Source organism: Dipteris shenzhenensis, chromosome 9, assembly GCF_047967505.1.
Source record: "Dipteris shenzhenensis isolate YYH24624 ecotype China chromosome 9, Dip_SZ_1.0, whole genome shotgun sequence".
In the NCBI taxonomy this organism is placed as follows: Eukaryota; Viridiplantae; Streptophyta; class Polypodiopsida; order Gleicheniales; family Dipteridaceae; genus Dipteris; species Dipteris shenzhenensis.
In genome coordinates, this window is record NC_141604.1 from 56,191,655 (window position 1) to 56,207,286 (window position 15,632).

At 37.3% G+C, this 15,632-nt stretch overlaps 1 protein-coding gene across 1 annotated transcript; it reads left to right on the forward strand.

Moving 5' to 3' along the window:
- Positions 1-5,773: 5,773 nt before the first annotated feature.
- Positions 5,774-7,706, forward strand: LAP3 (Calcium-dependent phosphotriesterase superfamily protein). The gene is made up of 4 exons (XM_087379335.1): positions 5,774-6,235; positions 6,336-6,614; positions 6,691-6,858; positions 6,982-7,706. The coding sequence occupies exons 1-4, from the start codon at positions 5,820-5,822 to the stop codon at positions 7,385-7,387; spliced, it is 1,269 nt and encodes a 422-aa protein (XP_087235461.1). The 5' UTR covers positions 5,774-5,819; the 3' UTR covers positions 7,388-7,706.
- The last annotated feature ends 7,926 nt before the right edge of the window (positions 7,707-15,632 follow it).

A 15,632-nucleotide genomic window follows, 5' to 3' on the forward strand; every position in this document is an offset into this window, starting at 1 on the left:
AGGACCATTCAGTTTCAAACATCCAGTATTCTTGTTCTAGTGAATGATGCTACACTACGAGAAGAATTGATGCAGGTAGCAAGATACGAGAAAAAACAAAAGTCTTCTTACAACGAACTACGTTTTTCTCCGTGTAACATGCATAGTTATACGTAAATATAAAAGAAAATTTTTATTAAAATCCTTCTTGTTTTTATGTAGGTTGAAGGAGAATTTAAGTTTAACCCTATGAGCAAGCCTTTCTACTATGTTTGTTTAGAATGTGGCACCAAAGGACAAATGAGCCAGAGCTTGGAGAATGATGCTTTATACTGCTCAAAATGCCAAAATAATGTCAAAGCAAAAGTAATACCATTGATGATAGACACCATCACTACAAGTGCAAACAAAATCAATGTTGCCATTGGAAATGAATGGCTCCCATCTTTTTTAGGGATAGAATAGGAAATTGAATCCTACTACAATGAGAACCGACTGAGGTTTCACAAGCAAGGTAATGCAAAAAGAATACATGGACAATTCAAGTTGACGAGCTCAAACTTAGTTCATGCGAAGTAAAAAATGGAAGATAGATATTGGAGATGACATAGAGGGTAAATAATTAAAAGCAAAGAGTCATTAAAGCCAACTTCGAGAAGAACAATCAGTTTGGAAATATCAAGTAGCTTTTCCATTTAAATTATATATGAGAAGCTTTTATTCCTTTAAGGCACCTAGTGCCCTACAAATTTAACTAGAATTGAGCTTGTAAGAGCGTCCAATATTTGTTACCTTTAATTAAATTAGCATTAAGTGTTTTTTCCCATTTGAACACATTGCTTACTTACACTTAATGTAACATCTTACGTTTAAGATAATGGTAACTTGGTTTTAAGTACTCTTTGCTCATCATCCATGCCATGTAATCTTTACAAAACTGGATGCATTCACTTGTTATTCTATATTTAGAAGCAAAAAAACATGCATGTAAGGGATTTTAATGGCTTTGTACTTTTCGTTGTTTTTGCATTGTTTATAGGTTCTAAGTGAAGGTACACATACAAGCCATGGATATAATAGACAAAACCTTAAATGTGCATGGTTTCCAATGATCTTCCCACTTCAAATACATTGGATTTCCTCAACCACCAATGAAAGAAACCATAATTCTAGTACCCAATGAAAATATGGATCCAAAACATATTGAGAAAGCAGAAGAAATATATCAATTCTTAGAATTATACATTGCAGAGAGTAAAATCAAGACCTTTGAAGATTTTTTAGCTACTTTACACTTGGATGAAGATACATATAAACACGCAATTTCCATAACATTAAAACATCCAAGAGTATTTTTAAAACGTTTTTTGGCAAATATACGCACTAACCTTTTGCACCGCAACTTATAAACCTATGGAAATCAAACATGGACACTCAATATATTTTAGAGCCATATGCAACTGCGTCATATTGTACATCATACCTCACAAAATGTGATAATACAATAACAAAAACATTAAAAATATTATAGAAAAATGTAAGCACAAACACAGTGATGCCAGTACATGTATCAAACAACTTGGGTCAGCATTGCTAAACATGCAACAAATGTCTGTGTAGCAAGCAATTTTCTTAATATTGTCATTACCATTGAACCATGCTTCTAGAACATTCTAGTTTAACAACATAGCACCTCCACAAGTTCGAGCTTTCATACTAAAATGCAATTACCAGCTTCAAGCTGTAAATGATGAATCCATAGATATAATGTGCACATCCATCATAGAAAAATACAAAATGTGTCCTTCTGCACTCAAACATTTCAGCCTATCCGGGATTGCAGCAACTTACAACTACAGTGAAAACTTTCAAAAAAGGAAGAAAGATAGAATCATAAGATCAATAAAATACAATAAACATCGTGACCTTGAAAACCAATACAAAGAGATGCTCCTACTACACATACCTTTTTGGGAAAATGAAGAAAACTTAAAAACTTCATGTGAAACATGGGAAAAGTCATACAATCTCCAGATTCATGATATAATTAAGACAGCAAAAAAATACAAATACGCTAATTACAAAAACGACGAAACTAATTGGGCTAACTTCGAAGAAACTACTGAGCAATTATCGAAAGACAACGATGAATTTACAAGCACAACAACGAGGAGACTTCGTGAAGATAGCATCCAGATAACCAACAGTGCAAATGTTTAACTATACAAGTTGACTTATGAAGAAAATAACAATAATTGCCAAAAAAACACTCAATCATACCACTTACAAACACCAAAAGGAGTTGCCTTATCCACAGACAAATACCATAGACAAATATGATAGCTAAATGTAGAACAACGCCAAATTTTTGATGGCATTGCATTCAAGTTAATGTATCAAGAAGAACAACAAATATGTGCATTCATTATCGGGGGAGTTGATACTAGCAAAACAACTATCCTAAGGGTGCTCTTTGAATTCTTAATAAGAAAATTTAATTCTAATAAACATGCCAATCCATTAAAACTAAAAGTCATGAGGCTAGCATACACTAGCAGAGCTACATTTCATATAGGTGGGATGACAATACACTCTGCTCTATTTGTCCCTGTAAACCAAAAAGAAAAGACAAAAATACTAGATGAACGACTAGACACACTCACAAAAGCATACTCCGAAGTACATGCAATAGTTGTAGATGAGATATCCTTAACAGGAGCACAAATGGAGTACAAATGCTTAATATACTAGACAAACATTTGCGCACAATCAAACATGTACAACATCTACCATTTGGAGGATTGCATATCTTCTTCTTCGGTGACTTATATCAAGCGTCCCCTGTGCGTGACAAGTGGTTATTCGCACAGCAAGGTATACTACCTACAAACATCTGGACACAAAATTTTAAATACTATGAAATCTCACAAGTTATGCACTAAATTGATATTGAGTTTATAACATTCTAAACAACTTTTGAAAAAACAAGCAAACGTAGCAAGAGATTGATGCCATAAACCGAGCATGTTTTTGTAAACCCGCAGAAGACTTGACAATACCACACTTATTCTATACCCAAAAAGCTACAAATCAACACAACAACATCATTTTCCAAAAAACACCCGGGCAAGTCTACGTTTTTAAAGAAAAATACTTTCGTAACCCTCGTTCCAAAATATACATAACATTACTAGATAATCCAAAGAAAACAGCCGGCTTGCATATAACACTCGAGCTGAAGCCATTAATGCTAGTGGAACTTTGTGCAGGAAATTATGACACATCAGATGGACTGGTAAATGGAGCGGATGGCTACTTTTGCACAGCAACAACAACAGACATTGATAATTTGGATACAATTTCTCCAACCTGATGTAGGAGCGGAAACACGAGCTCGAAATGCAAGCTTATACAAAATTGGAATACAACATGTTGGACATGCATATTTCCTATCTCAAAAGAAATACAAATATGACACAACATCGCAAATAAAGTAACAAGAAAACCATTCCCAATACAACGTGTTGTAGCTCGAACAATACATCATTCACAGGGATTAACTCTAGAACATGTAGTTTTCTTCCCCAAAAATGTTCATAGACATGGCTTAACATATACTGCACTCTCACATGTATGTTCAAAAGAAAACTTATATGTTCTATCACCACTGATAACTTCAAACTTCCACATAGATAGCATCGTTGAACAAAAATCTGCACGACTATTAACAAAATCCCCATGGCAATTTTCGATCTTACGAATACAAGAATTTTGTGTAACCCACCATACTATAATGACATTAAACACTCATTCCTTACTAGCACATGCAGATGACCTAAAAGTGCACTATTTGATAGAATACAACCATGTTATTTGTATGACAGAGGTCAACAAACAGCAACTGACCACATATCTTCCAAGCGAAAAATATAAATTGATCACAAGTCCTAGTAGATATGCAACAACACTTCTATATGATAAAAAATACAATCTTCACAAACAAGCACACAAACAACTACTGATTATGATATAATAGAAGCAAAATTAGACTCTGACGGAGGCCCATCCCTTTATATCAAAGCAATTTATCCATTTGCCATCTAGTAATACAGACTCTTTCTTGACAACACTCAGCAACAAAATAAAAACAATTCCTAGTGCTTTCCCGACATTTATCCTTGGTGACTTCAATATTAATATGTTTGCAAGAACTAAAGAGCGAAGAATGTTACACTAATTAATGTCTTCGAATAACCTGGTGCTAGTAAACAACTTACCAACAACACATCACAAATCACTTTTAGATCACATATGGACAAATGCACCGCTGTCAGAATTAATTATCAACAATATACCAATCTATTGGTTAGATCATGATGTAGTTATACTATGTTACAAAATGCCATCACACATGCTTTGATAAAATTTACAAAAAAAAACTTGCTGCCAGGAAACTTCACGCTTAAAAGCTAGAAGCTTGAAGTTTACATGACTAGATTTCTAGATTGCAATATCTCTAGGCCGTCTTTTTTGTATCTGGCTCGCTCGAGATACCAACCTGAACATCATTGCTTCGGTGCCCAAAAGTAAGTTACACACAGTTATTTCTTTCATGAAAGAGATTCACGAATCATGATCCAAGCTGACCGATTCTACTAACCAATCTCCATGCAACTTCTTGCTACGTGATACTGAAGACAAGTTTACAAGCCAACAGGCAGAATATGAACTACCGCCCCGATAATCAATAAAAGTCAATTCAGCTTCATAAGGTGCCTCGCATCAACAAAAGCCAATTCAGCTTTACACCAACGTCTACTACAGCTACTCCATCATTTCAAGGGCAGCATGCCAAAAGCTTTTTCTCGAGCTAGTCAACTTTAGATTCATTGGAATCAAATACTTGTAAACTTGTATCTTATGAGAAACTCCGAACGAGCGAACCTTATAGATAAAAGCATCAATGTAAATGTTTTATCAACCATGACTAGATTTCTAGATTTTATAATCTCCAAACCATCTTTTATGTGCCTCGCTCGCTAGAGACACAAACTTGTACAACACTACTTCGATGCCAACAAGTAAGCTACACACAAATTTATTTCTTTCATGAAAGAGATTCACGAATCGTGAACCAAGCTTACCAATTCCACTAACCAATTTCCATTCAAATTCTTGCTAGGTGCTATTGAAGACAAGTTTGCTAACCAACAGGCAGAATACGAACTACAGCACCGGTAATCATAAAAAATCAATTAGGTGCCTCGCATCAACAAAAGCCAATTCAGCTTTACATCAACATCTACTACAACTACTCATCTATAACGTTCGTTAAATGAGCTATCCTTATAGATAAAAGCATCAATGTAAATGTTTTATCAATGCCATTTATTTAAGACAATTTGGAAAAAAAAGTACTTCAAATACACAACTCCTTTAACATAAAGCATAGTCAATGGGGCAGTGCTTTGGGGCACCCAAATCGTGCCCCCTTTTAAAAAAATTTTTAAAGGCATATTTAATCTTGTATTCAACGAGTTCTACAACGTAAAATTTAAAAGCTTCCGCCGAGGCCATTCTTGCATGCTGCTGGGGTTAATGGCAAATTAGGCAGCAAACTCAAATATATTATGCGGTCGTGGATACAAAACAAAAGAGTCAATACTCCCTCCTATGACTGCGGACCTACCCTTGTTTTCATGACTTCCATGTGCGCATCCACCTAACCCTTGTCTTATATGGTCCAATATACTAGAGCCGCTCGCCCTTCACGTAAATCAAATCCTCATAACCCTCATGCATCAATAGATCACTCCAATTTCCTGTTTAGTCCTGCAGTCATGGAGAGCCTGCCAGTTCTCAGAAGTAGAATTAGGTATCTTTGGACCTCTCTGATCCCCCTTCGGACCACTATCACCAAGCATCAGCCCGTCGCATGCTTCGTCTTCATCGCTCTCCTGGCAATCTTGGTGGCTATCGATCCCTTGGGCCTTGGTCCTCTGGGAGATTTTGATTATCGACCCATGAAACATACTCTTGGTTCCTATCGTCAGGTCATGAACAACTGGCCTCGAGATGCGGCAAGCAGACTTCGATTCGCTACTTTGCGCTTCAAAGGCGAGGTCCATGGGCCAGAGTCTCTCGAATTCGATGCTAGCGGGCAAGGTCCTTACACAGGTTTGGCTGACGGCAGAGTTGTGCGCTGGTCGAGTGCAGAAAGAGGCTGGGAACAGTTTGCTTTGCCTTCCGCTAAATGGTAAATTGTGATTTGAGTCCTCCTCGTTATGACGCTTGTCTGTGAGCAGTATCTCGTTAGACCGTAGGCTTTCTAGGCTCTCCTAATCGTTGCTTTTCAGGATGGCAAAATGCATCGAAAAGAATTCTACGAAAAGACCAAAGCGCAGGGATGAAGAATTATGCGGAAGACCTTTAGGCCTTAGGTTTCACAACAGCGATCCAAATCTTTACTTCGCAGATTCATATTACGGATTACTAGCTGTTGGTCCTGAAGGTGGGATCGCTAAAATCTTGACTCAAGAGGCGGGTGGCGAACGCATTAAGTTTGCAAACGATTTGGACATTCACAGAAACGGATCGATTTTTTTCACCGACAGCAGCACACGCCACACAAGACTGTAAGCCCCCCAAGCTCGGACAGCCTGTGGCTCAATTTATTGCTGTCTGAAAATGCGTAAGCGTGTGAAATGGCAGGCACCATCAGAGAATTCTTCTGGAAGGCGAGGACTCCGGCAGGTTGTTGAGGTACGATCCGGCCACAAGAGAGACCGTGGTGGTTTTGAAAGGGTTAGCGTTCCCCAACGGACTGCAACTGTCGGAGGATCAAACGTTCTTGCTGATCACGGAGACGACGAATTGCAGGTGAGCTACTCTTAGCCAAGACTTGACCATGCTTTGTGTGATCAGTTCACGCAAGAGAGCACTGAAAAGCATGGCGCAAAAGCATGTGACTGGATGCATGCATTCTGGTGCATTTCTGAGCAGGGTGCTGAAGTATTGGCTAGAAGGGCCAGCGAAGGGCACGTTGGAGGTATTCGCTGACCTGCCGGGCTTCCCCGACAACGTGAGGATGAACGAGAAGGGACATTTCTGGGTGGCCATCGACTGCTGCAGGACTCGGCTGCAGGAGGTGTTCAGCACGAGGCCATGGCTGAGGCTAAGCTTCTTCAAGCTTCCATTGCCCATCAAACTCCTTTACAAGATTGTGGGAATGCGAATGTTCACCATGATTGCACTGTTCGATGCACACGGAAATCTCTTAGACTCGCTGGAGGACAGAGATGGGCAGGTTGTCAAGCTTGTGAGTGAGGTGCAACAGAGAGATGACACCTTGTGGATAGGCTCTGTCCACCACAAGCAGATTGCCACCTTCAATTACGTGGACGCGTAGGCTTACTCTTTGTATAAGCTCTCATCATGCTTATGTGCATGTGTAGAGATCAAGAGTATGTGTGCGCACTCGTGTGCGTTCCCTACATGTGCCTATGTTTGTGTGGTTCCGGTGAGAAGCGAATGATGTTTGTATGCCTATGTCTTTTGTGTCATCTTACTATGGGTCGCGTGTAGAAAGCATTCAAGAAGCGTTCTCTTTCGTGTCAGCTTATTTGTGTGCTTGTATGGGTGCGCACACTTATGCACATCTTGCACGGTAGACAAGCCTTCTTCACCACAATTCATCATGTCAATTACCTTGATGTGTACAGGGCAGAATCCACCCTCCATATGATGGATTGTTCCACTAACTCAATATGAATTGAAATGTGTTTTATGTAGCATTGGGGATACACAAAACGTAGCGACTTGAAGATAAGTAGCCTCCAATCAATGTCACCGTATCACTACTCCAATAACAAATGGTGAGAGCTTAATGTAGTTTCCCATCTCAATTTAGAGTAGGTAACCTTTTATGACGTTGGGCTTTCGCCACCTCGAAGGTAATGGCCATGTTTTGCAAGTACAACTTGAGACTTTGTCCCTTTTAAAAGTTCTTTCTTATTTGCTTCTATGGGGAAATGACCAATATCTATAAACAAAGCTAGAAGAAATCGATTCTAAAAAAGGGCACAAATTTATGTAATGCAAATTTATCTATCAAAAAACAATCGATTCTAAAAACAAATTTATGTAATACAAATTTATCTATCCAAAAACAATCGATTCTAAAAAAGGGCACAAATTTATGTAATGCAACTTTTTAAGATGCATTAGATACATATACTTATGTTTTCATGCTTGATATGGGTTTGCCATAAGATGGGATGCGTTTGAGAAACACAACGTTCTTGTCACCACAGGATGCTTAAATACATTTTGAACATTATTTTTTCTACAATGCATCCCACACTTTCTCTTCTCAGAGGCAGAGAAATACCCAATTGTCATCATCTCAAAACAATTCACCATCCTTTCTCTTGGAACATGGGAGAGATTTGTTTTATACCCTATAGAAACCAGTTATAAAAATAAATCTTTTGCAACACATAATATATAAATGCTGAAGTTTAGAAAACATTATAGAAAACTATCGTAGGGATAAGGATGCTTACCACAACACTGTTGATTCAAGTGCATGTGTTTCTTGCATGAGGATCTTTATGACTGCAGATGATTGCTTCATAGAATGGAATATCAAAATCCTCCAAAGTGGGGCTGTTGTTACCTGTTTAAATTTTTGGAGCAATTGTGTCAATTGCTCATAGTTAAAGGGGATTTGGTCAAAGGTTGATCCCATTAGTTTATAACCGTACGGAATGTCAGCTACGCAGAATGTGTAGTTCAGCTTTGGGATCTTTTCAACCATCTCCACAACATCAATATTGAAGATGCCATACTGGAGAGGCTCAAGAGGACGCCCTGGTAGAGTAATTTTTTTCATGTCGAAAGTTGGCAAAAATAGTTGTTGGCAAGCTCCATGAATAATCCAAGAAACGTTTACACTCGTATTACTATGTAGTAGCAACCAGAAGCTAGAGTAAGGTACATGAGGAAGGAAGGATTTATAACTATCAACAATGAAAGTATAAGACATTTCAAATAAACTCACAATATTCTTGAAGGAAAAAAAGAATTGCTTCAATGAGTCGTGACTGCTTGAGGTTGGGTAATTCTGCCTAACCTCCTCCCATGACGAACAATTTAAGTGAAACATCATTTGTTCTTGCATTTTCATATAAGTCTTGTACCTGTTTTTGCCCAGACACATGTGTTAACATGATTAATAAATCATTATCTTAGAGAAATACCTCAACAACAAAGTTTCATGAAAACTTTAGAAAATACTCGTCAAACTCATTTGCCATTTCATCAAGTGAGAGCTCCTTGCCAATAACACGGGATAAAACATAAGTTATCACCTTCTCATCACCAATCCCTTGCATTGACTTCCAATGAGTCATTTTCATATCATCATGAACCGACTTCAGAGTTACATGAACCTTCTTCTCTTTCCCTTTGTAGGACACATTTGGGTCACCTCGTTGGACAACCTTCTTTTCACCTTTCAATTCTTTAATGTCCCACAGGGTAAAGATTTCTAAATCCCAACTGGAAGAAATTATCATATTTTCATAAGGCATCAGAAGCCTTACTTTCATCAAATACCAATCTAGTATCAAAACAACAAATTTTCATCAATTCAATGGAAGCTTTACCATGCTCTACAATCCACTCCACATACTCACTATGAAAGAATCTGATTGGTTGAATGAACATCATAGTCAATCTATAGTTATTGTCAATGTTATGGTCCCATGCTAAGAGCTTTGCCTCCACTGAGTTAAGACCTGCATATATCTTACATTCATAGTTCTTAAAATATGGAGAGTTAGGAAACTCTAGTACTAGCTCTCTCTTGGCTTGTGCAGAATGACCACCACCAATGCAATAGTAGTCATATTGGTCCACTTGACGAGCGTCAAAGTCATATTTTGCTAAACATTGTGCAGGATGAAGACAAGAAATGGAAGAACATAAGCAAATGGATTGATCTTCATCCTAGTCTTTAGGTTATGGACATGCAAAGATGGGGTGCACAGATTTCTAATACTCTCGTTCTAGTGTCATCATCAATAACAGGTCGGTGAAGCTTATTGATATGTATGTAATAATTCCTGACATCCTTTGAATTTTTCCCCTTATTCTATTTTGTTAGGAGCCTATAGCTCCAAATCCCAAAGCAACACCAAGGACCTTTGTGAACGGACACATCTTCACCATCTTGCACATGTTTGTTCTTGTCATCCTTCTTTGTCTCAGGTCTTCCAGATTTTACAGTGGATATTTTCCTTTGAGCAACATGCGAGGACTTAGTTGCAATATCCTCATCTAGATGTCTTGATTGTTTGAGTTGTAAAGTAAGCACTTGCTTAGGTTGAGAGGGAGCAAAATCAATATGCTTCAGTAGCTCAATGATCTTGTTTTTGTTATCTCTGATACATTGACTTACCTGGGGCACCAACTCAATATGTAATATGTTACTACTCTCTTCCAAAATCCAAGGTATGAGGGAACAAGGTTCATATATAATATGCATGGATTCCATTAAAAAAATTCAAATATGCAAGGGAAAAGTATGAAAATTTCATGTCCCCCCTCCCACAAAATATAAGGTATATACCTTGGAAAATATGCAAGATTTTAAGATATGTACATATTTTTCATAATATGTGAGGCCCAAGGGGGGGGATCTTTTGGATGAGGGGGGGTAAAATAAAAAATACACTAAAATATGAAAACTCATCTCCTTTCAAACTAATGTAACTTTTTCAGGTGATACCTGAATTTCAAGTTGTAAAGACAAATTTGAAGCTTTTTTAGTGTAGAACACAATCATGTTAATTTGAGTAATTTCTACTCATGGCATATTGTTAAATTCATATCATACTTAAGATTTTGATAGGTTTTCTTACTAAAGGGAGTTGGCGTCCCAGGTTGACGTATTGCTTTGTTACTCCCATGTTGACTTATTATTCCAACATCCCAGGTTGACTCCAAAAACATCTTCACTAAAAAGAGATTCCATAACAATAACATCACATACCTTCCCTTTATTTATAAGACAAAATTGCAGAGCATCAGTGTCATCCTCATCGTACCAAGAACTAGTAAGAACACCCAAGGGTTTTGGTGTACCAAACTCAGTAATGCCTTCATTTCTTGAGATGATCAAGACTGCTCCAGTACCTGATACCTGTTTTGTTAGTGACCACTGTTGATTCATGTACAAATACTTTGCTTCATCTAAAATGTCCTCGGCTTCAATCCTGATATAAGCAAGATCTTGGCTTATACTCTTTTCCATGTCCCTATGAGGAGAAGATGCCTCTAAGAAAGACGCCAATTGCCTTTTTGATCTCTTCTTTATAGATACAGGAGACAGTTCCTCTTGCGAATCGTATTGCGGGCTAATTTGATGTGCACCACTCTTCTTGGGAGGAGGTGTTAGATCTGCCTCAACATAGCCTTGTTGCTGTCTCCTTTGTCCTTGAGCTTTTCTCTCCCAACAAGAGGCGACTCAATGTCCTTGGCCTTCTTTCGGGCCCTTCTTTTCATACCCTTTCCACCAATTGGTGAGTCAAACTCATCATGAGGTTGCCTTCCTTGATTAGATTTTTGAGAATTTGTATGCTTTGTTGGAACTGGATTGTCTAGTTCTGGTGATTCATCTTTATTCCTAGTAATTGGAGGCTTTTTCAATTTGAATTTGAGAGAATGTTGTGAACAGGTTGCATAAAGAATTAGTAGCATGGGTCAAAGGAAGGCATACCGATACATTAAAAACCAAGCCATCAAGCTTTTTGTAACAATTCATGACGGAAAGCAAGACCCAACTCGATGATGTTATCAAATAAAGTCATAAATTATGATAGAACTTGATGACATCATCAAGTTTTGTCATAATTTATGATGAATCGCGATAACATCATCGTTTTTTATCATAACATATGACAAAACATCATCAAGTTTTGTCATAATTTATGATGAATCTTGATAACATCATCGTTTTTTATCATAACATATGACAAAACTTGATAACATCATCAAGTTTGATGAAAGATTTATTAACACAGCATGATAAGAGGTACCTGGCCATGCTCTTAGAAAGAAAACAAAATATATTTGCCTTTGTTCTTCTTTAGCAACAACACCAAAACAAAATTTGTTTGTCTTTGTTCTTATGAGATAGGCAGCCTGTGCATGGAAGAAGGTAGCTTCTATGAGGTAGGGGATTTGAGATAGATGAGGACATGTAAATGGAGTTTGAGAGAAAGAAGGCAAGTTTTATGTGGCTAAGACAAGAAATCAAACTTGGAAGATCGTAGGTGACTGTCTAAGAGAGGCGATAACGAAAAAACCCTGCGAAAAAGAGAGGTGATTAAGGAAAAACTTATAAAAAAGAGAGTTTTGAACGTGGTCTTGTAGGTTGCTTTTCGCCCTAAAAGTATCATAAACCCTAAAAAATTTGCAAATTATGACAAAATTAGATGATATCATCGATCCATGTCATAAGTTATCCTTGAATTCGATGACAGCTTCGAGTTGTAGTGACTGCTATGATGAAAGTTGATGATGTCATGAATTTTGGCAAGATTATGAGAGAGAACTTGATAACAGCATATCGAGAATTATCATAAGTTATGATATAACTTGATAACATCATCAAAGTTGTCATAAGTTATGATATATTTTGATGATGTCATCAAAATTTGTCATAAGTTATGACATAACTCGATAAAATCATCGAATTTTGTCATAACAAATATAGAAATAGTAAAATGGCCATAACTTTTGAACCAAGACTCTGTTTTGGGAGCTTTTTAGCTCAAAATTTAGAGCACGAGCATCTCTACAACGTCCAAATATGCTTTGCATGATTTGGCCCTAGCATGTTGTTCAAATTCAAAGCATAAGGCACTCAAAAATTGGGTGTAAGGTTAGGGGGTCATTACCTACTACACAATTACTTCTACAAGGAAATTCCATCTAACTAGCACATATGACCTACAAGAACCAAGCAATAATCCTAGCATAAATATAGCTCTAATTTCCTATCCTAACTCATATTATAGTTCATTGCAATTTATTTCAACTTATGACATACTTGATAACATCATCAACTTCTATCATGAGGCATGAGTACACTTGATGCTATTATCAAGACATAGAGATGCCTTTGTCATGGGATGGAGATCAAATTTAGACTTCCACAAACATACTTCTTAATGCCTTTATCATGGGATGGAGATCAGATTTAGACTTCCACAAACATACTTCTTATGTTTTCCTGAATCCTCACCAACTCAATGATCTTATCAAGTTTTGTCATTTGTTGTTCATAATAGCACGGAGTTAGGAAACGACACATGACACAACTTGTTATCGAGTTTTGTCATAAGTCATGACACAACTAAATGATCTTATCGAGTTTCTTCATAAGTTATGACTCAAGTTGCTAATGTTATCAACTGTTGTCATAACTTCATCAACATTATGTAGATTTCTTTCAATTGATAAACAAAAGATGTGAACAACAATACCTTTAAAACATTTAGTTTTCAAAAAGAAATATTTTGATTCCATATGGAATCTCTAATGTTTGGTAGAAAATACATACATGGCAGTTGTCTTTCTCTAAGTTCTACACTATGATTAAATCCTCAAATTTGCTCCAAAATTTTGTCTCTAGCTTGGTATGAGTAAGAGCACAGATGAACATTGCAAATGGGGAATGTGCTTGTGGGGCCTCTATTATATACTCTATGGATTTGAATTGCTTAAAAAAAATAAAAATAAACTTTTGGATTCTAGGGCTTCTACAATTAGGGTTTAGGGTTAGGATGTCCCAAAACTATGCTCCTTCACTCCTGCACATTTAAGTTATCTATATTGTCCTCCATTCTTTCATTCTCCTAATTTCTCAAGAACAAATGACTAGGAGCACTAGTTCTCTTCCATCCTACCATTCTACTTCTCCATCAACCTCAACTCGAAAGGATGGTGCTAGACACATATATTGAGTCTCCTTCACCACAAAATGTGGTGAGCTAGGTCCAATCCAACTTCTTGGCACCAGATGTGGAATCCCCTGTGCATATGTCAAGTAACAATGATCGTCGTTTTCAGCAAGAGTCATCATTGGAATCATATACTGAGTCTCCTTGCTCTATGGAAAATAAGAACAAGGGTTGCTTACTCTTAGAGTCATCATTGGAATCATATGTTAAATTATTGGAGCCACAACCACTCAAGGATATTGATTTCCCCCATGAGGCAAGCCTCCATTCATCTGGCAATGTGGAGGTCATGTCTAGGAATCAACCACCAGCTAGTGAAACATGTCAACGGAGCACAAGGGCAACTTCGGATAGCAATTATGATCACACAGCTGTACATTAGGATGTGACTCTATATGTCAATAGAAGACATTCCAGCTATGGTAGGAGGAGAAAAAGATTCTTGTTATCTGTAGCTTAACTCTCCAAGACATCTAAGGTATCTTGTTGCCATAATGGTTCCTTGAGATATCTTGGAGTTGGGAAGATCAAGTCCATCAGATCTAACTATCTCAGTCTTAATCATGAAGAGCAAGAAGCTTATCTATGTAGATCAACCATGCAAACTACCAAAGATGTGTCTGAATACTACCTTGACCATATATTGGTTTATAGAGGAGCATTCAAGCATGCACTCACTCTTGGCAACAATAGATTGCAACGGATTCAATCTAGGTCTTTGAAGGATGGTCTATGGAGCAATCGCCGTTATGGAAAGTTGATTAAGGTTTGTTATTTTATGGATGGAAACTTATTTTAAGGAACATGCATAGGGAATGCCAACCACAAACAAACTACACTAAACTGACAATTACACAAGATTCGAAGTATTCTCAATATACAAAGATGAGATGTTAAACACTAATGAGCAACACACGAGCTACTGCCATTTCACAAGGTTATGGAAGAATTACTTCGACAATGTGACCATTCCAAGGAAGGTTAGAATGGGGATATGTAGCATATGTGCAAAGTTGAAGAGTAGGAGGCAAAATGCAAAATCAAAGAATGAAAGAGGTACGCTTCCATGCTCAATATTTCATGTATTCTCCATATAATTTATATTAAATGTTTTATTCTTCTCAATACCAAAATTGTGTTTTTAGATCAAGTAAATGAAGCTCTAAAGGTGCATAGAGAACAACAAGCATTGGAATGTGCAAAGCTTTTAAAGCACGGGAAGAAGGGCCTAGAAAATCGAAACAAATACTTAGGGATTGTTATTGATGGCATGGACCAGAAAAAGACCAACCTCCCACATTTTGTTAGGGCACCAAATGATTTGAAGGAGGACTCTTTTGTGCTGCAAATGCATCTTGTCGGATGTCTCATATATAACAACTAGCTTTTATCAAAAGTATTTTTTACATATCCAAATGTCCATAATGATGCCAATCTAACAATCACCATTCTTCATCATATAATTTCAACATGGGAAGGGCCTCTTCCTTCTGTCTTGTATTTGCAATTGGACAACATGGCTAGAGAGAATAAGAATCAAACTTTGCTTGCATTTTTGAATATGTTGGTGCAAAAAGGTATCTTCACTAAGGTCAAACTTGGGTTCCAACTTGGGTTCCTCTT

Excerpts from the sequence above, each read along its gene's own strand:
- LAP3 (XM_087379335.1), top strand. The coding sequence starts at position 5,820 with ATGGAGAGCCTGCCAGTTCTCAGAAGTAGAATTAGGTATCTTTGGACC. Across the intron at positions 6,236-6,335 it reads GCTTTGCCTTCCGCTAAATG|GATGGCAAAATGCATCGAAA; the intron begins GTAAATTGTGAT and ends GTTGCTTTTCAG. Across the intron at positions 6,615-6,690 it reads AGCACACGCCACACAAGACT|GCACCATCAGAGAATTCTTC; the intron begins GTAAGCCCCCCA and ends GTGAAATGGCAG.